A 26,281-nucleotide genomic window follows, 5' to 3' on the forward strand; every position below is an offset into this window, starting at 1 on the left:
CCCATACACACCCTTCTATATCTGTATATCCATCCACACCTCCTATATCTGTATACCCCATCCTTACCCTCCTATATCTGTAAACCCCATCCACACCCTTCTATATCTGTATAGTCCATACACACCCTCCTATATCTGTATACCCTATCCACACCCTCCTGTCTGTATACCCTATCCAAACTCTCCTATGTCTGTATACCCTATCCACACCCTCCTATATCTGTATATCCATCCACACCCTCTTATATCTGTATACCACATCCTTACCCTCCTATATCTGTAAACCCCATTCACACCCTTCTCTATCTGTATAGTCCATACACACCCGCCTATATCTGTATAGTCCATCCACACCCTCCCATATCTGTATACCCCATCCACACCCTCCTACATCTGTATACCCCATCCACAACCTCCTATATCTGTGTACCCTATTCACACCCTCCTATATCTGTATACCCTATCCACACCCTCCCCTTATATGTATACCCCATACACATCCTCCTATATATGTACAACCCATCCATACCCTCCTATATCTGTATACCCCTCCACACCCTCCTATATATGTATAACTCATCCACAACCTCCTATATCTATGTACCCAATACACACCCTTCTATACCTGTATACCCAATCCACACCGTCCTATATCTGTATACCCAATCCACACCCTCCTATATATGTATATCCCATACACATCCTCCTATATATGTATAACTCATCCACACCCTCCTATATCTGTGTCCCCAGTCCACACCCTCCTATATATGTATACCACATAATAATAATAATAAATAATAGAATTCTTTATTTAACGAAGGTAACACATTTAACAATTACATGTTAATCTTCCATGAGGCCTTCAAAAACTATTAATATAAATAGAAAACGGATAAAAATACATACAAAATAAAATACATAATACAGTTAAATATAGCAGCTTAAATATTGAATAAGCACATATATGAATTCAGTAGAAGAAAAAATATGCATTAGTTTCGTGCATCTTTATTCTGTTCAGTTAGAAAATAGTTTGAACAGTTGGTCTTAAAATTGTATCTAAATTATCTATTTCTTTAATATTATTTGGTAAATTATTCCAGGTAATAAGACCAGAATATTTAAATGTTCTTTTTAAACTAGATAAAGAGCCTGTGTCGCTCACCTTGGTCTATGTTAATATTAAACAACGGACAAAGATGGATTCATGACAAAATTGTGTTTTGGTGATAGTGATGTGTTTGTAGATCTTACTTTACTAAACATTCTTGCTGCTTACAATTATCTGTATCTATAAAAAAAACTTGGTCAGGTTAGTTTCAGTGGAAAAGGATGGTGAAAATTTGACTATAAAGGGCAATAACTCCTTAGGAGGTCAATTGACCATTTTGGTCATATTGACTTATTTGTAAATCTTACTCAGCTGAACAATATTGCTGTTTGAATTTTATCTCTATCTATAATAATATTCAAGATATTAACCAAAAACAGCAAAATTTCCTTAAAATTACCAATTCAAGGGCAGCAACCTAACAACAGGTTGTCTGATGCATCTGAAAAATTTAGAGCAAATAGATCTTGACCTGAATAACAATTTTACCTCTTGTCAGATTTGCTCTAAATGCTTTGGTTTTTGAGTTATAAGCCAAAACTTCACTTTACCCTTATGTTCTATTTTTAGCCATGGCGGCCATCTTGGATGGTTGGCCGGGTCATCGGACACATTTTTCAAACTAGATACCCAATGATGATTGTGGGCAAGTTTGGTTAAATTTGGCCCAGCAGTTTCAGAGGAGAAGAATTTTGTAAAAGATTACTAAGATCTATGAAAAATGGTTAAAAATTTACTACAAGGGGAAATAACTTCTAAAGGGGTCAACTGACCATTTCGGTCAAGTTGACTTATTTGTAAATCTTTCTTTGCTGAACATAATGGATGTTTTCAGTTTATCTCCATCTATAATAATATTCAAGATAATTAACCAAAAACAGCAAAATTTCCTTAAAATTACCAATTCAGGGGCAGCAACCTAAGAACGGGTTGTCCGATTCATCTGAAAATTTCAGGGCAGATAGATCTTGACCTGAATAACAATTTTACCCCTTATCAGATTTGCTCTAAATGCTTTGGTTTTTGGGTTATAAGCCAAAAACTGCATTTTAACCCTATGTTCTATTTTTAGCCATGGCGGCCATCTTGGATGGTTGGCCGGGTCGTCCGACACATTTTTTAAACTAGATACCCCAATGATGATTTTGCCAAGTTTGGTTAAATTTGGCCCAGTAGTTTCAGAGGAGAAGATTTTTGTAAAAGTTAACGACGACAGACGACGGACGACGGACAACGACGACGACGGACGCCAAGTGATGAGAAAAGCTCACTTGGCCCTTCGGGCCAGGTGAGCTAAAAATCAGAATTAGGTCTTGGTACATGAAGAAGTCCCGATGTTGTCGATCTCAGACAATAATTATAAAGATCAGCCCAAGTAGTAAATTTAATAGATAGATAGTCAGGTGCTAGACCATTCATACACTTATACATTAACACAGCTTGAAAATAGTGTATCCTCGTAAATATAGTCATCCATGCAAGTTTTTTAAACATTACTGTTGATGGAAAATCAAAAGAAACAGTTAAAACTAATCTTGCAGCACGTTTTTGGAGCTTATGTATCCTCTCCAGATTAATGTGTGTGGTAAGACCCCATACTGTACAGCAGTAGTCAATAATGGGTAATATATAGCTATTGTAAAAAAGATTAAGACCCTTTAATGGTAAATAACGTTTCAACCTTTTTAACAAAAACATCCACATTAACACCCTCCTATATTTGTATACCCTATCTATACCCTCCTATATTTGTATACACTATTTCTACCCTTCTATATCTTTATATTGTTATTTTACAGCATTTTATAGTTTTTAGTGTTATCGGTCCGTGTAACACTTATCAAATCAAAGTTTTAAAAAGTTTTGAAATTTTAGATTTTTGGAATTTTGATCCAAGTTTTAAAATATCAAAATTTCAAATTGTGTTAAAGTTTTGAAATTTTGAAATTTTAACCAAATTATTAAAATATCAAAATTCTAAATATCGTTTATAAATTTGATAGTTAAGAAACTTGATCAAACTTTTAAAATACTAAACATAACGTGCAATTTTGATAATTTCACTTTTTGAAAGTTTGATTTTTTAAATGTTTGCTTAAAATATCAAAAATATAAAGGGGCGACAAGAGGGATACCTGTAAACACTGATGTAAACACGGCTCTGATAAGAACTATTCTTAGTTATAAATAAATAGCATGAAATATATCAAAACATTCTTAATAACAAAATAAATAATGAAAAGATGAAGTCGTTTTTTTCTTTTATGAAACATATTAGACATCACATGGGATAACAGTATCCTGAAATTTTAAGGTTGTGCATCTATCAAAAAAAAATATAATTAAACCTATTTAATCCGGAATCAACTACGTTGATTTAAATCTCTTATACATGTATAAGGTTAGTGTTTGAGATAAATAATTCAAAGCTATCTTGTGTTCCCAGTGCCCAACATTTAGAAGTACCAGTGAAAAATGACCAACTCGCATGCAGTTAACCAAATAGCATTATTCGCCTTTTTGACGTTCCTGATGAAGGTAGATCCAGAAAAAGCGCTTCGGTCGCATATACAACTTAAAACGTTTTTCTTCATGTTTATCGATTGCCTGATGAACATATATTGCCTTTTAAGATTTATTTCAGTTCCCAGAAATGATACGGAAGGAATACTTAAAATATAGCGTCGCAATGAAAGTTGTGCTATGCGTGTTTCAGCTGGCCCCTAGACAAAAAGTGTACTGGTTCAGTGATTATAGACGTAATACTAAACTCCGAAATATAACAATGAACTAAAATCAAAATCATACAAGACTTAGAAGGACAGAGGCTCCTGGATTGGGACAGGCGCACAAATGCAGCGGGGTTTAATATGTTTCGTGAGATCACAACCCTCCCCCTATACCTCTAGCCAATAAAGAATGAAAAACACACAGTAATACGAACAGTAAAACGCACTTTAATGTGTCAGAATAGGAAACAAAAGAAACTAATCAATATGACAATGATAATAAACTAACAAAGGACTTCTATATATAAGTCTAGCAGTTACTGTCATACGCCAGCTCGATACCTCAATTAAACTACTAGTAGATATGTTTTAACTTCACTTTGGTCAAAAACCTCTTTAATTGTTTCGTTCTTATTTTTCTTGAATTTCAAATTTCAGTTTCAGCGTTCCGTAGGTGAATTCTTTACTTAAAATTCAGCGTTTTACATTGGACTGGTTTTTCGAGAGCAACATTGGTGTACGGCCAAAAATGGAAAAAAAATCATCATGCAGCTGACAGTGCGGCTTCTCTTTGCACACTCCATTATGACTGGGTGAACATGTGAACTTTTAGTTTGCTCAAAGTCGATTGTCGTACGATAACTTAAAAATACCCAAATAACAAAATTCAAATACGGGACAACAATATCCTTTAATACAAAAAAATCTATTGCTTTTGTTTACTATTATAAAACAGTGGTTGATTTAGAACCTATAATGGAGCTACGTGTGTGATAACCAGTCCAAACGTTGTCTTTAAGGGAGCAACCATTTAAATTTAAAAGTGGGGTGAGGTTGTTTTGTCGAAGCGCTAACTTTTTTTAAAGTTTTTCATCGCTATTAATCAACTTATCTGGTTCATATCTAACATTAAAGGCATGGAGAATTTTTCTTTTGTCCTCTGCTGGCACAGAATATTATATCATCAAATTGAGGATCATAATAATTTTAATGTACCATTATCGAAGCCCCTAGTGGTAGTATCAAGTAAAAAAATAGTGACTATCTAAATATTGGTTTCCCAGAAGATTACTATTTATCGCTGATATAAACTTTTGAAAACAATTTTCAACTTTCAAAATGCCAACACCTACAACTGGATAGATGGGTGCTTAATGTAGTACAGCGGCAAATATTACATAAACATGAATGAAAGTTGGGTGCTAAATGTAGTACAGTGGTAACTATTACATAAATATAAATGCTCGTGAAAATAATGTTTATGGTATACATTTATATATGATATGAAAGGTTTCAACTTTTACAAAACCAGAGCTATACGTTGGATTTAAAAGTTTACTTTATTTGGCCTTTTCAATTTCATTTGACTTTATTTGCCTTTTTAACTTAATTTGGTTCGAGTGTCAATGATAAGTCTTTTGTAGACGAAACGCGCGTCTGGCGCAAAAAGCGGCAAAATTTATAACCTGGTATCAATCTATGATGAGTTGTTGTAGATACCTTGTAACAATATCTTGGCTCCAATTTTGTGATATTGGATCTTAGTACCGTCTTAATTTCAGCATAAATAAGATTATATTAAAAACCTCCCACGTTGTGGACTAGCACAACCTTAATTAGGACACCGTGCATTCAGTATCATGAAGCGCTTTTCTTGACCAACCTTCTTACGCAACGCTTAAAGCTGAATATTTAGGGCAAACAACTTACAAAGAATAGATAAAAACGTTTAAGATGATCGTTCATTCTGTACATGAAATGACATATTCTTTAGCCAACATGATTGCAGAAAGTAAGAAGTCGTAAAGCAAAACAGAAAAAAAAATGAAATCAAAAGAAGTAATACATCGTGTATTGGGCTTTTTTATTGCTTAAGAGTTTAGTAGAAAATGTATATATACATGCTCAACATAACCATACTATATGAACTACTGCGAGTTGTTCAGTTTTTACTGTTACTCCTGTTTCTCCAAAAATATGGGTGCTAGAAAAACCAGCAGGTAAAATGGTCAATATCAGAGCCGTACGTCTGGTATCTTCTTTGAAGAAATATTAATTTTGTCATTATTTTTTCACCGCTTACAACTGTCTGTTTTATTTCATACATAAACTTTTAAGTATCAGTATGTTTTTAATTCATATTGTTTCTTATCGTTCCGCTTTTATTTCCTTTCGCTTTTTACAGGTATCCCTCTTATTGCCCCTTTTCTATTTTGATATTTTAAGCAAACATTTAAAAAATCAAACTTTCAAAAAGTGAAATAATTAAAATTGCGCGTTAGATTTAGTATTTTAGAAGTTTGATCAAATTTCTAAACTATCAAATTTATAAAAGATATTAAGAATTTTGATATTTTAATAATTTGGTTAAAATTTCAAAATTTCAAAACTTTAACACAATTTGAAATTTTGATATTTTAAAACTTGGATCAAAATTCCAAAAATCTAAAATTTCAAAACTTTTTAAAACTTTGATTTGATAAGTGTTACACGGACCGTTATCCCCGGTGTCATTGTTTAAATAAGGAAATAAATAAACAATGACAAAGATGTATCTCTGCCACTAGACAACTTGAATACAGGAATTAAAAGAAATTTGGTATTTATAGGATCATCTCTTTCTGATTATTTTCAAAGTGCCAATACAATATAAAATTATAAGTTTTGTTTGACAATTAGTTTGTTTACACTGACTTTAATTACAGCAAGTATGATAGTCTATGTGTTTTATAGTAAAGTTTAACCATTCTGGCATTCAAGTCTATATAACTTTTTCATATTTCAAGTCCAATTTAAATGATCATATGACTTTTAACTAAAACCTTGAAAAAATGTCTAAATTTGTCAAATAAAAAAAAATACGCGAAACTTAATGAATAATTTTGGCACAAAGACGTCATGGCTAAACGTGACGTCATACAAATGAAAACTTTCAAACTGGAGGTTATAACGTTACTTGTACGCTTCAAATTCGGATAAAATTACATTAAAACGGCGAATTCGAGGTAGGTGTTGTTTTATTTTCCATTATATAGTAGTAATGGAACATTTGTTGATGCATCAATTCAAGATGGCGGGTTCCTCCTTAGTTACGCCTGGTCAACTGTGCTTTTAGCCAATTAGCCAATGAAAAAAATTGTTACATCAAAATTGCATTAGAATTCTTAATAGTTGAACACTCGTCATATACTATAAAACATTACCTCTTGTGTTTTAATCAAGGGACTGGCACCTCCTTGTTCTACCAGACATCTTGTGATCTGTAGATATCCCTCCCTAGCAGCCCAATGTAAAGCTGTGTATCCACTGTTCTATAAAATAACCAAATAACATGTAACTATAATGGACAATACTTTGTTATCAATATCAATTATATACAACATGTCATACAACTGACATTACAACTTGTCTGATAAACTGAACAATGTTGTGTAATAAATATAAACAAAATATATATCACATGAATCAGTGGTCAAAACTGAATAAAATGACCAGTCACACTTGTATTTATATTGTATATAAACAATAAATAAACATGTTTTGTTCTGAAATGTCAAAACTTCCATTAAAACGGATATCTTAAAAGAAATTTTTTTCAAGAAATGTGTAAAATAATTAAATCAATGGATTCAGTAGAACAAAACAAGTAAAATGAGACCCCACCTTATATGATTCTTACACATATTTGTTTCGTTAAAACTGTCTAATTAACAACAAGATGTAGTCCAGATTTAGTTTAATCATTCACTTTAATAAAATAATTTTTTTAAACAAACATGAAAAAAAGTCATATTTTCTGATTCAGAACAATAATATGAGTAAAATGAGACCCAACTTGATATAATTATTACAAATATTTGTTCATTAAACCTGTCTAATTAACAACATGATTTTGTGTAGATTAATAGTAATGTGATCAGACTAAGTAGATAACATACATCTGTGATGTCGATCTTACATCCTGTATCAATGAGGAGACGACAGATCTCCAGGTGTCCTCTCCTGGCAGCCTTCATTAATGCTGTCTCTCCCCAATGCTGGAATAATACAACTGACATCAAAACTTGTCTGATAAACTGGACAATGTTGTGTAATAAATATAAACAAAATATATATCACATGAATCAGTGGTCAAAACTGAATAAAATGACCAGTCACACTTGTATTTATATTGTATATAAACAATAAATAAACATGGTTTGTTGTGAAATGTCAAAACTTCCATTAAACCTGATATCTTAAAAAAAAAAATTTTTTGAAGAAATGTGTAAAATAATTATATCAATGGATTCAGTAGAACAAAACAAACAAAATGAGACCCCACTTTATATGATTATTACAAATATTTGTTTATTAAAACTGTCTAATTAACAACAGGATTTAGTGTAGATTCAGTATAATCATTCATTTTAATAAAATGTATTTTTTAAGAAACATGAAAAGGTGTAATATTTTCTGATTCAGAACAATAATACGAGTAAAATGAGACCCCACTTTATATGATTCTTACAAATATTTTTTCATTAAAACTGTCTAATTAACAACATGATTTAGTGTAGATTAATAGTAATGTGATCAGACTAAGTAGATAACATACTAATGTTGTGATGTCGATCTTACATCCTGTATCAATGAGGAGTCTACAGACCTCCAGGTGTCCCCACATGGCAGCCCTCATTAATGCTGTCACTCCATTAACCTGGAATAATACAACTGACATCAAAACTTGTCTGATCAACTGGACAATGTTGTGTAATAAATATAAACTAAATATATATCACATGAATCAGTGGTCAAAACTGTTTTTTTTGTGAGATGTCAAACTTCCATCAGAACTGTCATGTTAATTTTTTTTTTGTTTTTTTTAAGAAATGAATAAAATATTAACATCAATGGATTCATTACAAATCTCTGAGTAAAATGACATCTCACTTTATATAATTCTAACAAGTATTTGTTAATATAATGATTTAATCTGTCTGATTAACATGATTCAGAATAATGATCAATTTTTTAAAAAGTAACTTTTTCAAAGAAATATGAAAAATAGTTACATTTCCTGATTTAGTGCGAGTAAACAAACAAAACGAGACCCCACTTTATATAATTCTGACAAATATTTGTTGTCCATTAAACCTGTCTAATTAACAACATAATTTTGTATATATTAAGGAATGTGGTCAAAGTGAAGCAATAACATACATGGGTGATATTTGTTTTACACCTTGGTGTAAAAAATGTTCTTGTAAATTAAATATTCAAAGTCAGAACTTTATCAACTATAATTCAAAACAAACAAAAACAATTAATGAGAGAGAAAAATACCTTTAAATATAAAACAGATTTTGATTTAATATCAAATTCAGTATATTATGTTCTGAAGTAACATGTAGTTGTGTGTTTTATACTGCTTGTGTACAGTCTGTTATGTTCTGACGTAACTTGTAGTTGTGTGTTTTATACTGCTTATGAACAATCTGTTATGTTATAAAGTAACTTGTAGTTGTGTGTTTTATACTGCTGGTGTACAATCTGTTAAGTTATGAAGCAACTCGTAGTTGTTTGTTATATACTGCTGGTGTACAATCTGTCATGTTCTGAAGAAACTTGTAGTTGTGTGTTTTATACTACTGCTTTAAAATCTGTTATGATCTGAAGTAACTTGCAGTTGTGTGTTTTATACTATTTATGTACAATCTGTTCTGTTCTTAAGTAACTTTCAGTTGTGTGTTTTATCCTGCTGGTGTACAATTTATTATGTTCTGAAGTAACTTGCAGTTGTGTGTTCTATACAATTAGTGTACAATCTGTTATGTTCTGAAGTAATTTGTAGTTGTGTGTTCTATACTGCTGGTGTAAAATCTGTTATTTTTTGAAGTAACTTGTGGTTGTGTGTTCTATACTGCTGGTGTACAATCTGTTATGTTCTGAAGTAACTTGTAGTTGTGTGTTCTATACTACTCGTGTACAATCTGTTATGTTCTGAAGAAACTTGTAGTTGTGTGTTCTATACTGCTGGTGTACAATCTGTTATGTTCTGAAGAAATTTGTAGTTGTGTGTTCTGTACTGAAGCCGTACAATCTGTTATGTTCTGAAGTAACTTGTAGTTGTCTGTTTTTTACTGCTAGTGTACAGTCTATAATGTTCTGAAGAAACTTTAAATTTTGTGTTTTATACTGCTAATGTACAATCTGTTCTGTTCTGAAGTAACTTGTAGTTGTGTGTTTTATACTGCTTATGTACAATCTGTTCAGTTATGAAGTAACTTGTAGTTGTGTGTTTTATACTATTTTTGTTCAATCTGTTATGTTATGGTTATGTTCTAAGGTTAATTGTTGTCGTGTGTTTTTGTACAATATTCAATATTTTGAAGTAACTTGTAGTTTTATACTGTTTTACTGTTGTTTATTTTTAAGTAATTTTTAGTTTTATTCTGTTTTACTGTGCTATATTTTGAAGTAACTTGTAGTAATATTTTGTGTGTTTTATATTGTATATGTACAATTTCCTGTATTTTTAAGTAACTTGTAATTTTATACTGTTTCACTGTTCACTATTTTTAACTAGCAACATGTAGTTTTACACTGTTTCACTGTACACTATTTTGAACTAGTAACTTGTAGTTTTACACTGTTTCACTGTACACTATTTTGAACTAGTAACTTGTAGTTTTACACTGTTTCACGGTACACTATTTTGAACTAGTAACTTGTAATTTTATACTGTTTCACTGTTCACTATTTTTAACTTGCAACATGTAGTTTTACACTGTTTCACTGTACACTATTTTGAACTAGTAACTTGTAGTTTTACACTGTTTCACTGTACACTATTTTGAACTAGTAACTTGTAGTTTTACACTGTTTCACTGTACACTATTTTTAACTAGTAACTTGTAGTATTACACTGTTTCACTGTACACTATTTATAACTAGTAACTTGTAGTTTTACACTGTTTTACTGTACACTATTTTTAACTAGTAACTTGTAGTTTTACACTGTTTTACTGTACACTATATTTAACTAGTAACTTGTAGTTTTACACTGTTTCACTGTACACTATATTTAACTAGTAACTTGTAGTTTTACACTGTTTCACTGTACACTATTTTTAACTAGTAACTTGTAGTTTTACACTGTTTCACTGTACACTATTTTTAAGTCACTTGTAGTTTTACACTGTTTTACTGTACACTATATTTAACTAGTAACTTGTAGTTTTACACTGTTTCACTGTGCTCTATTTTTAACTAGTAACTTGTAGTTTTACACTGTTTTACTGTACACTATTTTTAACCAGTAACTTGTAGTTTTACACTGTTTCACTGTACACTATTTTTAACTAGTAACTTGTAGTTTTACACTGTTTCACTGTACACTATTTTTAACTAGTAACTTGTAGTTTTACACTGTTTCACTGTACACTATTTTTAACTAGTAACTTGTAGCTTGACACTGTTTCACTTTACACTAACTTGTAGTTTTACACTGTTTCACTGTACACTATTTTTAACTAGTAACTTGTAGTTTTACACTGTTTCACTGTACACTATTTTGAACTAGTAACTTTTAGTTTTACACTGTTTCACTGTACACTTTTTTTAACTAGTAACTTGTAGTTTTACACTGTTTCACTGTACACTATTTTTAACTAGTAACTTGTAGTTTTACACTGTTTCACTGTACACTTTTTTTAACTAGTAACTTGTAGTTTTACACTGTTTCACTGTACACTATTTTTAACTACTAACTTGTAGTATAACACTGTTTCACTGTACACTATTTATAACTAGTAACTTGTAGTTTTACACTGTTTTACTGTACACTATTTTTAACTAGTAACTTGTAGTTTTACACTGTTTTACTGTACACTATATTTAACTAGTAACTTGTAGTTTTACACTGTTTCACTGTACACTATATTTTACTAGTAACTTGTAGTTTTACACTGTTTCACTCTACACTATTTTTAAGTCACTTGTAGTTTTACACTGTTTTACTGTACACTATATTTAACTAGTAACTTGTAGTTTTACACTGTTTCACTGTGCTCTATTTTTAACTAGTAAGGCCTAAATTAAAATATTGTTTGTTTGCCCTTTTCCGACCCTATGTTTTGAAACAGGGTAGGTAGGTAGGTAAAATATTTTATTTTTTTCCCAAAAAAATTAATTTGGCTCGGTATATTATTTGTCATGGGTAGGCAGGTAGGTATAATATTTTATTTTATAGATACAAAATCTGCATAATGTCATTCTTGTCAGTTTTGTTTTAGCAAATAAGTTTTCTGGGACTATTAGTTTTGAAGAAAAAAATATCACGTAGAATGTGAAGATAATGTATATGCACTACTATTTTGTTTTCAAATATCAAAATATAGAGCTGTGCCGCATATCTTCAACGTTTATATGCCTTGAACTTTGAAGAGTTTGAACTTGTACTTATATTCTGTACTACGTACCTTGTACGCTTTACTAAAGGTTTTCTGTAAGAGATAGCTTTGTACTGGTAAGGTATGGCAGACATACATTACAAGTAAGGCAGACATACATTACAAGTAAAAAAAGTCCCTAGAGTTAAAAATTCCGTGTTTGCCTTTCTTTCCAATAAAAATGCTACAAGACTTAAAACTCAATTGTTACGTATTTTACATCGCATTTTTCATGTTTTTAATGATCTGTTTGGAAAACTTGGCGATTTTACTGCCAGATATTCTCCACTTTACAGTGTTTTGTTACCTTTGGCTCATTTCAGATATAATTATCAATAATAAAGCGGCATCGTTAACATAATCATCCTGATCTGCGGATCACAAAAGACCATCCCTACAAAGAATACAACGTCCGTTTACAAATTAGTTTGTACACACGTTGATACTTTTGTATCAAACGAACTTTTTTGTAAATGAACCCTTCTCTTTTAAGTATTAAGTACAGAGTAACGTACGTCATATCATGATTCAACATCGATTTCAAACAAGTGCTTTAAAACTTCAAATGCAAGTGTTCATGTCAAACACTCAGGTGATACCAAACGGACTGGACCTTATACGTTAAAGATAAAACCTGAGGATTCCGGTTAAAAAGTTTTGAGCGGGAAATACAAATATAAGATTTTTGGTAGGAACGAAAAAATAAAATAAAATAAAATCTTGCTGGTAAATACAAATAAAAGATTTTCTGGCGGAACGAATTGATAGGGTCGGTCGGTAAAGGGCAAACAAACAATATTTCAATTTAAGCCTAACTTGTAGTTTTACACTGTTTTACTGTACACTATTTTTAACCAGTAACTTGTAGTTTTACACTGTTTCACTGTACACTATTTTTAACTAGTAACTTGTAGTTTTACACTGTTTCACTGTACACTATTTTTAACTAGTAACTTGTAGTTTTACACTGTTTCACTGTACACTATTTTTAACTAGTAACTTGTAGCTTGACACTGTTTCACTTTACACTATTTTTAACTAGTAACTTGTAGTTTTACACTGTTTCACTGTACACTATTTTTAACTAGTAACTTGTAGTTTTACACTGTTTCACTGTACACTATTTTGAACTAGTAACTTTTAGTTTTACACTGTTTCACTGTACACTTTTTTTAACTAGTAACTTGTAGTTTTACACTGTTTCACTGTACACTATTTTTAACTAGTAACTTGTAGTTTTACACTGTTTCACTGTACACTTTTTTTAACTAGTAACTTGTAGTTTTACACTGTTTCACTGTACACTATTTTTAACTACTAACTTGTAGTATAACACTGTTTCACTGTACACTATTTATAACTAGTAACTTGTAGTTTTACACTGTTTTACTGTACACTATTTTTAACTAGTAACTTGTAGTTTTACACTGTTTTACTGTACACTATATTTAACTAGTAACTTGTAGTTTTACACTGTTTCACTGTACACTATATTTTACTAGTAACTTGTAGTTTTACACTGTTTCACTCTACACTATTTTTAAGTCACTTGTAGTTTTACACTGTTTCACTGTACACTATTTTTAACTAGTAACTTGTAGTTTTACACTGTTTCACTGTACACTATTTTTAACTAGTAACTTGTAGCTTTACACTGTTTCACTGTACACTATTTTTAACTAGTAACTTGTAGTTTTACACTGTTTCACTGTACACTATTTTTAACTAGTAACTTGTAGTTTTACACTGTTTCACTGTACACTATTTTTAACCAGTAACTTGTAGTTTTACACTGTTTCACTGTACACTATTTTTAACTAGTAACTTGTAGTTTTACACTGTTTCACTGTACACTATTTTTAACTAGTAACTTGTAGTTTTACACTGTTTCACTGTACACTATTTTTAACTAGTAACTTGTAGCTTTACACTGTTTCACTGTACACTATTTTTAACTAGTAACTTGTAGTTTTAAACTGTTTTACTGTGCACTATTTTTAAGTAACATGTAGTTTTACACTGTTTCACTGTACACTATTTTTAAGTAACATGTAGTTTTACACTGTTTCACTGTACACTATTTTTAACTAGTAACTTGTAGTTTTACACTGTTTTACTGTACACTATATTTAACTAGTAACTTGTAGTTTTACACTGTTTCACTGTACACTATATTTAACTAGTAACTTGTAGTTTTACACTGTTTCACTGTACACTATTTTTAACTAGTAACTTGTAGTTTTACACTGTTTCACTGTACACTATTTTTAACTAGTAACTTGTAGTTTTACACTGTTTCACTGTACACTATTTTTAACTAGTAACTTGTAGTTTTACACTGTTTCACTGTACACTATTGTCAACTAGTAACTTGTAGTTTTACACTGTTTTACTGTACACTATTTTTAACTAGTAACTTGTAGTTTTACACTGTTTCACTGTACACTATTGTCAACTAGTAACTTGTAGTTTTACACTGTTTTACTGTACACTATTTTTAACTAGTAACTTGTAGTTTTACACTGTTTCACTGTACACTATTTCAACCAGTAACTTGTAGTTTTACACTGTTTCACTGTACACTTTTTTTAACTAGTAACTTGTAGTTTTACACTGTTTCACTGTACACTATTTTAACCAGTAACTTGTAGTTTTACACTGTTTCACTGTACACTATTTTTAACCAGTAACTTGTAGTTTTACACTGTTTCACTGTACACTATTTTTAACTAGTAACTTGTAGTTTTACACTGTTTCACTGTACACTATTTTTAACTAGTAACTTGTAGTTTTACACTGTTTCACTGTACACTATTTTTAACTAGTAACTTGTAGCTTGACACTGTTTCACTTTACACTATTTTTAACTAGTAACTTGTAGTTTTACACTGTTTCACTGTACACTATTTTTAACTAGTAACTTGTAGTTTTACACTGTTTCACTGTACACTATTTTGAACTAGTAACTTTTAGTTTTACACTGTTTCACTGTACACTTTTTTTAACTAGTAACTTGTAGTTTTACACTGTTTCACTGTACACTATTTTTAACTAGTAACTTGTAGTTTTACACTGTTTCACTGTACACTATTTTTAACTAGTAACTTGTAGTATAACACTGTTTCACTGTACACTATTTATAACTAGTAACTTGTAGTTTTACACTGTTTTACTGTACACTATTTTTAACTAGTAACTTGTAGTTTTACACTGTTTTACTGTACACTTTTTTTAACTAGTAACTTGTAGTTTTACACTGTTTCACTGTACACTATTTTTAACTAGTAACTTGTAGTTTTACACTGTTTCACTGTACACTTTTTTTAACTAGTAACTTGTAGTATAACACTGTTTCACTGTACACTATTTTTAAGTAACATGTAGTTTTACACTGTTTCACTGTACACTATTTTTAACTAGTAACTTGTAGTTTTACACTGTTTCACTGTACACTTTTTTTAACTAGTAACTTGTAGTTTTACACTGTTTCACTGTACACTATTTTTAACTAGTAACTTGTAGTTTTACACTGTTTCACTGTACACTTTTTTTAACTAGTAACTTGTAGTTTTACACTGTTTCACTGTACACTATTTTGAACTAGTAACTTTTAGTTTTACACTGTTTCACTGTACACTTTTTTTAACTAGTAACTTGTAGTTTTACACTGTTTCACTGTACACTATTGTCAACTAGTAACTTGTAGTTTTACACTGTTTTACTGTACACTTTTTTTAACTAGTAACTTGTAGTTTTACACTGTTTCACTGTACACTATTTTAACCAGTAACTTGTAGTTTTACACTGTTTCACTGTACACTATTTTTAACTAGTAACTTGTAGTTTTACACTGTTTCACTGTACACTATTTTTAACTAGTAACTTGTAGTTTTACACTGTTTCACTGTACACTTTTTTTAACTAGTAACTTGTAGTTTTACACTGTTTCACTGTACACTATTTTTAACTAGTAACTTGTAGTTTTACACTGTTTCACTGTACACTATTTTTAACTAGTAACTTTTAGTTTTACACTGTTTCACTGTACACTATTTTTAAGTAACATGTAGTTTTACACTGTTTCACTGTACACTATTTTTAACTAGTAACTTGTAGTTTTACACTGTTTCACTGTACACTATTTTTAACCAGTAACTTGTAGTTTTACACTGTTTCACTGTACACTATTTTTAACTAGTAACTTGTAGTTTTACACTGTTTCACTGTACACTTTTTTTAACAAGTAACTTGTAGTTTTACACTGTTTCACTGTACACTATTTTTAACTAGTAACTTGTAGTTTTACACTGTTTCACTGTACACTATTTTTAACTAGTAACTTTTAGTTTTACACTGTTTCACTGTACACTATTTTTAAGTAACATGTAGTTTTACACTGTTTCACTGTACACTATTTTTAACTAGTAACTTGTAGTTTTACACTGTTTCACTGTACACTATTTTTAACTAGTAACTTGTAGTTTTACACTGTTTCACTGTACACTATTTTTAACTAGTAACTTTTAGTTTTACACTGTTTCACTGTACACTATTTTTAAGTAACATGTAGTTTTACACTGTTTCACTGTACACTATTTTTAACTAGTAACTTGTAGTTTTACACTGTTTCACTGTACACTATTTTTAACTAGTAACTTGTAGTTTTACACTGTTTCACTGTACACTATTTTTAACTAGTAACTTGTAGTTTTACACTGTTTCACTGTACACTATTTTTAACTAGTAACTTGTAGTTTTACACTGTTTCACTGTACACTATTTTTAACTAGTAACTTGTAGTTTTACACTGTTTCACTGTACACTTTTTTTAACTAGTAACTTGTAGTTTTACACTGTTTCACTGTACACTATTTTGAACTAGTAACTTTTAGTTTTACACTGTTTCACTGTACACTTTTTTTAACTAGTAACTTGTAGTTTTACACTGTTTCACTGTACACTATTGTCAACTAGTAACTTGTAGTTTTACACTGTTTTACTGTACACTTTTTTTAACTAGTAACTTGTAGTTTTACACTGTTTCACTGTACACTATTTTAACCAGTAACTTGTAGTTTTACACTGTTTCACTGTACACTATTTTTAACTAGTAACTTGTAGTTTTACACTGTTTCACTGTACACTATTTTTAACTAGTAACTTGTAGTTTTACACTGTTTCACTGTACACTTTTTTTAACTAGTAACTTGTAGTTTTACACTGTTTCACTGTACACTATTTTTAACTAGTAACTTGTAGTTTTACACTGTTTCACTGTACACTATTTTTAACTAGTAACTTTTAGTTTTACACTGTTTCACTGTACACTATTTTTAAGTAACATGTAGTTTTACACTGTTTCACTGTACACTATTTTTAACTAGTAACTTGTAGTTTTACACTGTTTCACTGTACACTATTTTTAACTAGTAACTTGTAGTTTTACACTGTTTCACTGTACACTATTTTTAACTAGTAACTTGTAGTTTTACACTGTTTCACTGTACACTATTTTTAACTAGTAACTTGTAGTTTTACACTGTTTCACTGTACACTATTGTCAACTAGTAACTTGTAGTTTTACACTGTTTCACTGTACACTATTTTAACCAGTAACTTGTAGTTTTACACTGTTTCACTGTACACTATTTTTAACTAGTAACTTGTAGTTTTTCACTGTTTCACTGTACACTTTTTTTAACAAGTAACTTGTAGTTTTACACTGTTTCACTGTACACTATTTTTAACTAGTAACTTGTAGTTTTACACTGTTTCACTGTACACTATTTTTAACTAGTAACTTTTAGTTTTACACTGTTTCACTGTACACTATTTTTAAGTAACATGTAGTTTTACACTGTTTCACTGTACACTATTTTTAACTAGTAACTTGTAGTTTTACACTGTTTCACTGTACACTATTTTTAACTAGTAACTTGTAGTTTTACACTGTTTCACTGTACACTATTTTTAACTAGTAACTTGTAGTTTTACACTGTTTCACTGTACACTATTTTTAACTAGTAACTTTTAGTTTTACACTGTTTCACTGTACACTATTTTTAAGTAACATGTAGTTTTACACTGTTTCACTGTACACTATTTTTAACTAGTAACTTGTAGTTTTACACTGTTTCACTGTACACTATTTTTAACTAGTAACTTGTAGTTTTACACTGTTTCACTGTACACTATTTTTAACTAGTAACTTGTAGTTTTACACTGTTTCACTGTACACTATTTTTAACTAGTAACTTGTAGTTTTACACTGTTTCACTGTACACTATTTTTAACTAGTAACTTGTAGTTTTACACTGTTTCACTGTACACTATTTTTAACTAGTAACTTGTAGTTTTACACTGTTTCACTGTACACTATTGTCAACTAGTAACTTGTAGTTTTACACTGTTTCACTGTACACTATTTTAACCAGTAACTTGTAGTTTTACACTGTTTCACTGTACACTATTTTTAACAATAACTTGTAGTTTTACACTGTTTCACTGTACACTATTTTTAACTAGTAACTTGTAGCTTTACACTGTTTCACTGTACACTGTTTTTAACTAGTAACTTGTAGCTTTACACTGTTTCACTGTACACTGTTTTTAACTAGTAACTTGTAGCTTTACACTGTTTCACTGTACACTGTTTTTAACTAGTAACTTGTAGCTTTACACTGTTTCACTGTACACTGTTTTTAACTAGTAACTTGTAGCTTTACACTGTTTCACTGTACACTATTTTGAACTAGTCACTTGTAGTTTTACACTGTTTCACTGTACACTATTTTTAAGTAACATGTAGTTTTACACTGTTTCACTGTACACTATTTTTAACTAATAACTTGTAGTTTTACACTGTTTCACTGTACACTGTTTTTAAGTAACTTGTAGTTTTACACTGTTTCACTGTACACTATTTTTAACTAGTAACTTGTAGTTTTACACTGTTTCACTGTACACTATTTTTAAGTAACTTGTAGTTTTACACTGTTTCACTGTACACTATTTTGAACTAGTAACTTGTAGTTTTACACTGTTTCACTGTACACTATTTTTAACTAGTAACTTGTAGTTTTACACTGTAAACTTCACTGTACACTATTTTTAACTAGTAACTTGTAGTTTTGTGTCTTTTATTGTTTATGTACCATAAGACGACATTTCTTAAGATGATTTTTCTATGAAGTATTTTACTCACATCTTGATAATCAATGTCTGCACCATTCTGTAGACTTAATTTTAAGCCTCTTATATCTCCACGCTCACCAGCTATAGCAAGTTTCTGTAAGTAAAACATGAATTTTAAATTTAATAAATTGTGTATTAAATAATTGCTGTTAATTTAGGTAATAATTATTCTTCTGTTTAGCAATGACTACATAAATCAGTAGTATCCTTCCTTAATAAAACATTCAGACAGAGAGAAATTCTATAAATAGCATATGAAATACATAATTGACAGTTTAAACAAAGATTCTGAAGGTACTACATAAATAATACACTGTCTACTACTGGAAAGTAATTTTCAGAGTATACACTCATACTTAAAAAAATATTCGATAAATTTCTTACTGAAAAAACTTTAAATTGCATTTTTGTTTGTCATCAGTTACTCAATACATATTCATTTTTTTTTATGTAACTAAACTGCCACTCAGTAATGTATGATAATAAGTAAAGTCTTCCCATGTAAGTTATTGACACACTAACCTCAGAGAATATATATTAAATTTACTAGGAAATCTGCATGTGTGCAAGTGTCAACCGTGTAAAGTGTACAAGATAAGACAATTAAGTGTCACCCGTGTAATAAGTAGCAGATAAGACAAGTAAGTGTCACCTGTGTAAAGAGTAGAAGATAAGACGATTAAGTGTCACCCGTGTAATGAGTAACAGATAAGACGATCAAGTGTCACCCTCATAATGAGTCGAGGATAAGACAATTAAGTGTCATCCGTGTAATGAGTAGAAGATAAGATGATCAAGTGTCAACTGTGTAATGAGTAGAAGATAAGACAATTAAGTGTCAACCGTGTAATGAGTAAAAGATAAGTTGATTAAGTGTCACTCATGTTATGAGTAGAAGATAAGAAGATCAAGTGTCACCTGTGTAATGAGTAAAAAATAAGTTGATCAAGTGTCACCCATGTAATGAGTAGAAGATAAGACAATCAAGTGTCACCCTCGTAATGAGTAGAAGATCAGACAATCAAGTATCACCCATGTAATGAGTAATAGATAAGACGATCAAGTGTCACCCTCATAACGAGTCGAGGATAAGACAATTAAGTGTCACCCATGTAATGAGTAGAAGATAGAACAAGTAAGTGTCACCCATGTAATCAGAAGAAGATCAGACAATTAAGTGTCACCTGTGTAATGAGTAGAAGATAAACCAATCAAGTGTCACCCTCATAATGAGTCGAGGATAAGACAATTAAGTGTCACCCATGTAATGAGTAGAAGATAGAACAAGTAAGTGTCACCCGTGTAATGAGTAGAAGATAAGACGATAAAGTGTCACCCTTGTAATGAGTAGAAGATAAGACGATCAAGTGTCACCCGTGTAATGAGTAGAAGATAAGACAAGTAAGTGTCACCCGTGTAATGAGTAGAAGATAAGACGATAAAGTGTCACCCTTGTAATGAGTAGAAGATAAGACGATCAAGTGTCACCCTGATAATGAGTAGAAGATAAGACAAGTAAGTGTCACCGGTGTAATGAGTAGAAGATCAGACAATCAAGTGTCACCCTTGTAATGAGTAGAAGATAAGACGATCAAGTGTCAGCCTGATAATGAGTAGAAGATAAGACAAGAAAGTGTCACCGGTGTAATGAGTAGAAGATAAGACGATAAAGTGTCACCCTCGTAATGAGTATACGTAGAAGATAAGACGCTAAAGTGTCACCCATGTAATGAGTAGAAGATAAGACAATTAATTAAGTGCATACCTGTCAACTGACCCATATTCTGCCGGTGTGACCCCAGATTTTCACAATTCTGAGGGATCACCCGGGACACCTGCCTATCATTGAATACCCCCGGAATTCTGAAAATGACCCATTTTCACCCGTGTTTCTTAGCCTTGAGATATATTTATAAAATAAATACCGGCAAATTCTTAATTCATCCATGAACAGGAAGTTCATCTAGCAGTGTAAACTGTCAAATTAAGTCACCCATTAAGTGCATGCAGGGCTTTCCATTGAAGACGGTAGCCGGAGGAAATCCGCCATTTACGGTGGCTTCAAGTGCCGGCTACTTCACTGACAAAAATATAAATTCAAAAAGAAAAAAATATCTTTTTAAAATGTTTACAGGCAGCCGAGAGACGTATTGTCGCAAAGTCGCAGTCACGATTAACAAGGATGAAAAGTCAGTGTTTACCTTGAGCTAAATATAGTTCACTTGAATTCAGGTCACTGATTGGTTGTCTTTTTAAAGTCAGAATGCACCATTTCTTTTCAAAGATAACAAGAGAGACATTCTGGTGGTTTTTGAACGATAACAATAGAAATGTTCTGATGGTCATTAACTCGTTTGCTTTTTTTGGGCTTTTAAAACGTGAAGACAATCAGATAGGATGACAATCTTATGTTATGGAATCACTGGCAGACCTATTTGGAAAATCACCGCGATTTTTGTAAAATATTCGGTGTTTTTTGGCCAATCTCCGCGGAACGGATAATAAATAGAGGTTCATCGTAGATTTTCCGTTTTACAGAATATTTTGCGGTTCTCCGGAGATTTTCCGTGTCTCAGGGAATTATCCGTTTGTCCGATAAAACGGGTGTGTATTGAGTCATTGATAGAACCAGTGATGCGTGAGCGACGGTTATTAAAAGGTCGGTTGTATAATCCGTTATGCGTGAGCGACGTTCAATCATTAATTGATCGTTGTTTTATCCGTTAAGTGTGAGGGACGGTTGTATTGAGGTACAGATTGTAATATATGTAGAAGTTTACAGAACTATCATTAATCGATTGAGATATACGGAATTTTCAAAAATTTATCACATAATGTTTCTGTAAATTTAGAGAGAAACAGATTATATATTTCTCGGGGTTAAAGGTTTACTTTTATGATTGAAAAATACATGTGTATGTCTGAGGCAGAAGATCATTTAAACTTCATTGGCAAATAGGATTTTTTAAAACTATCTTGATCACCTGCTGATCCATTAATCTTTCAGAATGAAATGCACATTTATACCTCTTGGGGTTGAAGGCATATATTAGCAACATTAACAATATGCTACGATGAGATAATGACAAGTTGCGAATTTTAGTCCGAATGTGTATATATATGAGCATATGGACATACATTCATCTTTATAATTATTCAGTTCATCTGTCATTTGTTTTATTAAATTACTTTTCAATTGTGGTATAAATACAATTTTATCATTGTGTAAGACGATTTGAGAATAATGCTTTCATCGTAAATACTTCAGAAATTATAATTGATTCAAGAACCGTTTGTTGGAACAAAAATAAAATGAACGGCCTATAGGAAGTTCTAACCTTAGTTGATATCAGGGGTCAATTGGTATAGCAGTATGTAACGTAATACAACGATCGTCGATGCATAATGTGCATATGTAAGTATATAGTATGCATACAACTGGATTTCGACAACTCGTGGGTTGTCTTTTAGACAAAGAAGTTCCATTTTAAAGATATGAAAGTACGTCAATGCACGTCTTGTAAACTAATCTGTTACTTTTTGAAATATAAATAAGTTATATTTAAAAGATTGGATGGTTATTTCACACGTATTAAAGTTCTTCTGTCATCATTACTGTTTTTCAATTATTTTTTGAGAGTTCGATCTTAAAACTAAGTTCGTCCTGACATTTATGGAATATTTGCCACTGGAAGTTAAACAACCAACAATCAATCATCTTATTACAAAATCTAAAATATGCCTGAGCGATAATATTCTTTTAAATTTTAATGTGAAAGACAGTTTCTCCTTTTATAAGAAGACACTTCCAGGTCTAATTTTAAGTGTATCTACATTCCGGGACTGAGATTTATTTACTATACTAGCAAAAAAAAAGAAAAGAAATGATGATACGTTTTTTTTTTAATAATTAAATAATTAACGTTAAAAATATATGTAATTAACTTGATCTAAAACTTGACCTCGCTCATGATAGAGAATGTTAAAAATCAATTGTGTCGACTGCACGGGATTTTCCAACGGCGGGAAATACCCTGTAACTATAAACACAGGTGATGTTATATACTGACCGATTGTGGAATGTCAATTCAGGGTTAAAGTGATGTGTAATGATTGACATTATCGTGCGCTTGGAAGTTGAGGCTCTAGTAGGTTCATTTCAATTGATAATCGAAAATCTAAAATCATTTTTTTTTTCAAATCAACGATGAAGTTTTGGATATTATGGAAGGGATTTTTTTTAAAGACAACAGAGGTACCTTAAAAGTCTATAGGAAAATATACAAATAAAATAATATAAAACAATTTCGAAGGTCACAACTTGTATCTTATAAATCAATGATAAAGCGACTTCATCAGTATTAACAGTTATAAGATTGCAATCAGATGACTTTTAATTTTGTTTGTGTTTCAGGACTGGGAGTGTATAAGATTACCTTATATTACATTGTATTTACAAATGTTTGTTTATATTGCTTGACCCTTATGGGTGTAATTTTGAAATAAAGATTAAAAATATATACTTAGGATGTTCCATTCTCAGCATTGTTTCTTGTCTGTCTGTTCGTTTGTTCGTTCGTCCGTCTGTCCCGCGTCAGGTTGAAGTTTTTGGTCGAGGTAGTGTTTGATGAAGTTGATATTCAATCAATTTTAAACTTAGTACACATGTTCACAATGATATGATCTTTCTAAATTTAATGCCAAATTAGAATTACCTCATTCCGTCAGTCCACTCAGGGACTTTCTTGTCCCTGGTCTGTTAAACATAGAAAATGATAGTGCGGATTGGGCATCCGTGTATACTAGTGACACATTCTTTTTTTTAATTTATTAAACTTGTTCTCAGTGGCAGATCCAGATTTTTTTTATATAAAAGGAGAGGGGAGACTAACTGATAATGTCATGAGAGGACCAGCTCCAATCATTCTCAAGTGATTCCCTACATAATCAATATTTATTTTTCAACAAAAGGGGCGGACACCGTGTCATTCCCCCTTTATAGCCGACTGAGAAACTCAAAGGGCTGTTTAGGCAATCAATGTCGTCAAAAACTTCTATGTGTTGTATAGCCAGTCATTGTGTCAGTGTAAAACTTCCATGTATATCAATCAATCAAATCAAGACTATTAAAAACTCCTATCAACGCCATTCCCCACTAAATCCGGCTCTGGTTCTATTAATTTCATTACTTCTTCAGCATACTAGTATCGGTAGCATGTGAGTATGGTAGCACTCCGTAGATAGGTCTGTAGTTTTGCATGTATGACACTAACAGTTGGTCTAACGTATTAGAAGGCCAGGGTTGGAAGGTCATTCAACATTCTGTGGCTCAATTGCAACTATATTTTCTGTGAAGTGCTACCTAAGCCGTGGCCAGGTGAACCCTACCCATTTTTTTCAAAGGATTTTCCAATAGCACATCGAAACACTTCCAGCATTCTATATTTTTTTCACCAAAAAAATTGTACCTCAGCATAATACAGGTCATGAGGTACATTTGTTTGAGGAGGGGGTTTCAATTACTGTTCTTAAGTTTAATTTTCGGGATTTTTTTTTTATCAGATTTGCCCTGTTGTCTTTTCTTTTAACTCCGTGTAAACCCTCACACGCGATGTTTACAAAATTATTTAATTGTTTCAAAAATTAAATTTGTTGTATTACCTCTTTTAACAAAATAATATTTAGTTAGCTTTATTTGCGCCTTTTCAAAGTCCAAGCATTGAACATTGCAAACACATATAGATATTTTCAAATGAATTAGAAAATATCTTCCCAAATCGACAGAACGTACACAGAGATATTTGCCACTGGTCTTTACCCAGTTAACGATTCACTCTTAAATGCATTTCTCAAAAAACGATGGGAAACAGAAAAAACCCAGACTATATCTTTTGGATAAACAGCCAGGGACATTTCCAGACATGAATATAACTGCATGGACCATCGCTTACAAGTTTTGTGACAGAACAGACTTACAACTTTACTATAGTACATGTACAGTGCTTAGAACTGTCTCATAATTTTACTCCAGTTTACATAGTGCATTCTTTTATGTTTTATGATAACAGAACTGTGTTTTATCAAGGTTGATCATAACTTGTATGGTTTTATGATAACTGATTTCTGAGGAATATGTTTAATAATGCAAACTTTATTTAAAGATACGTTTTTTTCCAATTGGCGCTAAAGAAAAGCACCATATGAATATTCATGAACCTACAACGATTGCTCAAAATCGTTATTTGAAAATCCTGTTTGTGAGATGTAGATTCATTTCAATACCGAAATTTCGTCTATATATTAAGTTTCACAAGTGTATAACACGGACAAGCTATCAGAAGGTACATTACTCCCATTTTGTTTTGGTGTGAACCATCGATGTTTTCAGCAATATCAAAGAATAAGATGATGATGGTAGAAAGAACTATGGGCGTCATGTGGCAAATATTACATGCATATCGGACCATGAGTTGTCAATCTGTATGAAAATATTTCCAATACAACCATATTATTGAGAAGGAATGTTTACATGCTATACTCTCGTACTAGTATTACAGGGTTCTTGTGTCGTTCACCTTAAACACACATCTTTTAACGATGTATAAAAAAAAGACAGAACCAATTTAATGTCATATATCCCTATTTTTTAATATAACTATAACAAGAATACCCCTGTTTAGCGGACAAACTGTTTATTCTTTCTTCTGTTATTGAATATTGAATACCAAGAAGGAAAATAAATCCCGAAATTAATTTGAAACTTTGATACTCAATAGTTTTCCAGCAAAATATTCACATCCCTTGGGGATAAT

The 26,281-nt window shown here is 31.3% G+C and overlaps 1 protein-coding gene across 1 annotated transcript in view; it reads right to left on the minus strand.

The window, feature by feature from the left end:
* LOC134690259 (ankyrin repeat, SAM and basic leucine zipper domain-containing protein 1-like) overlaps positions 1–24,394 on the minus strand; it is a 44,669-nt gene extending 20,275 nt beyond the window's left edge. Inside the window, exons 1-4 of the mRNA XM_063550236.1 lie at positions 24,362–24,394; positions 19,480–19,563; positions 8,441–8,542; positions 7,047–7,154 (exon numbers count right to left, since the gene is read on the minus strand). Coding sequence (XP_063406306.1) covers positions 7,047–7,154; positions 8,441–8,542; positions 19,480–19,563; positions 24,362–24,394 — 327 coding nt within the window. The remainder of the gene's footprint in view (positions 1–7,046; positions 7,155–8,440; positions 8,543–19,479; positions 19,564–24,361) is intronic.
* Between the last annotated feature and the right edge of the window lie 1,887 nt (positions 24,395–26,281).

The sequence above is a fragment of the Mytilus trossulus genome, chromosome 11 (assembly GCF_036588685.1).
Source record: "Mytilus trossulus isolate FHL-02 chromosome 11, PNRI_Mtr1.1.1.hap1, whole genome shotgun sequence".
Lineage (NCBI taxonomy): Eukaryota > Metazoa > Mollusca > Bivalvia > Mytilida > Mytilidae > Mytilus > Mytilus trossulus.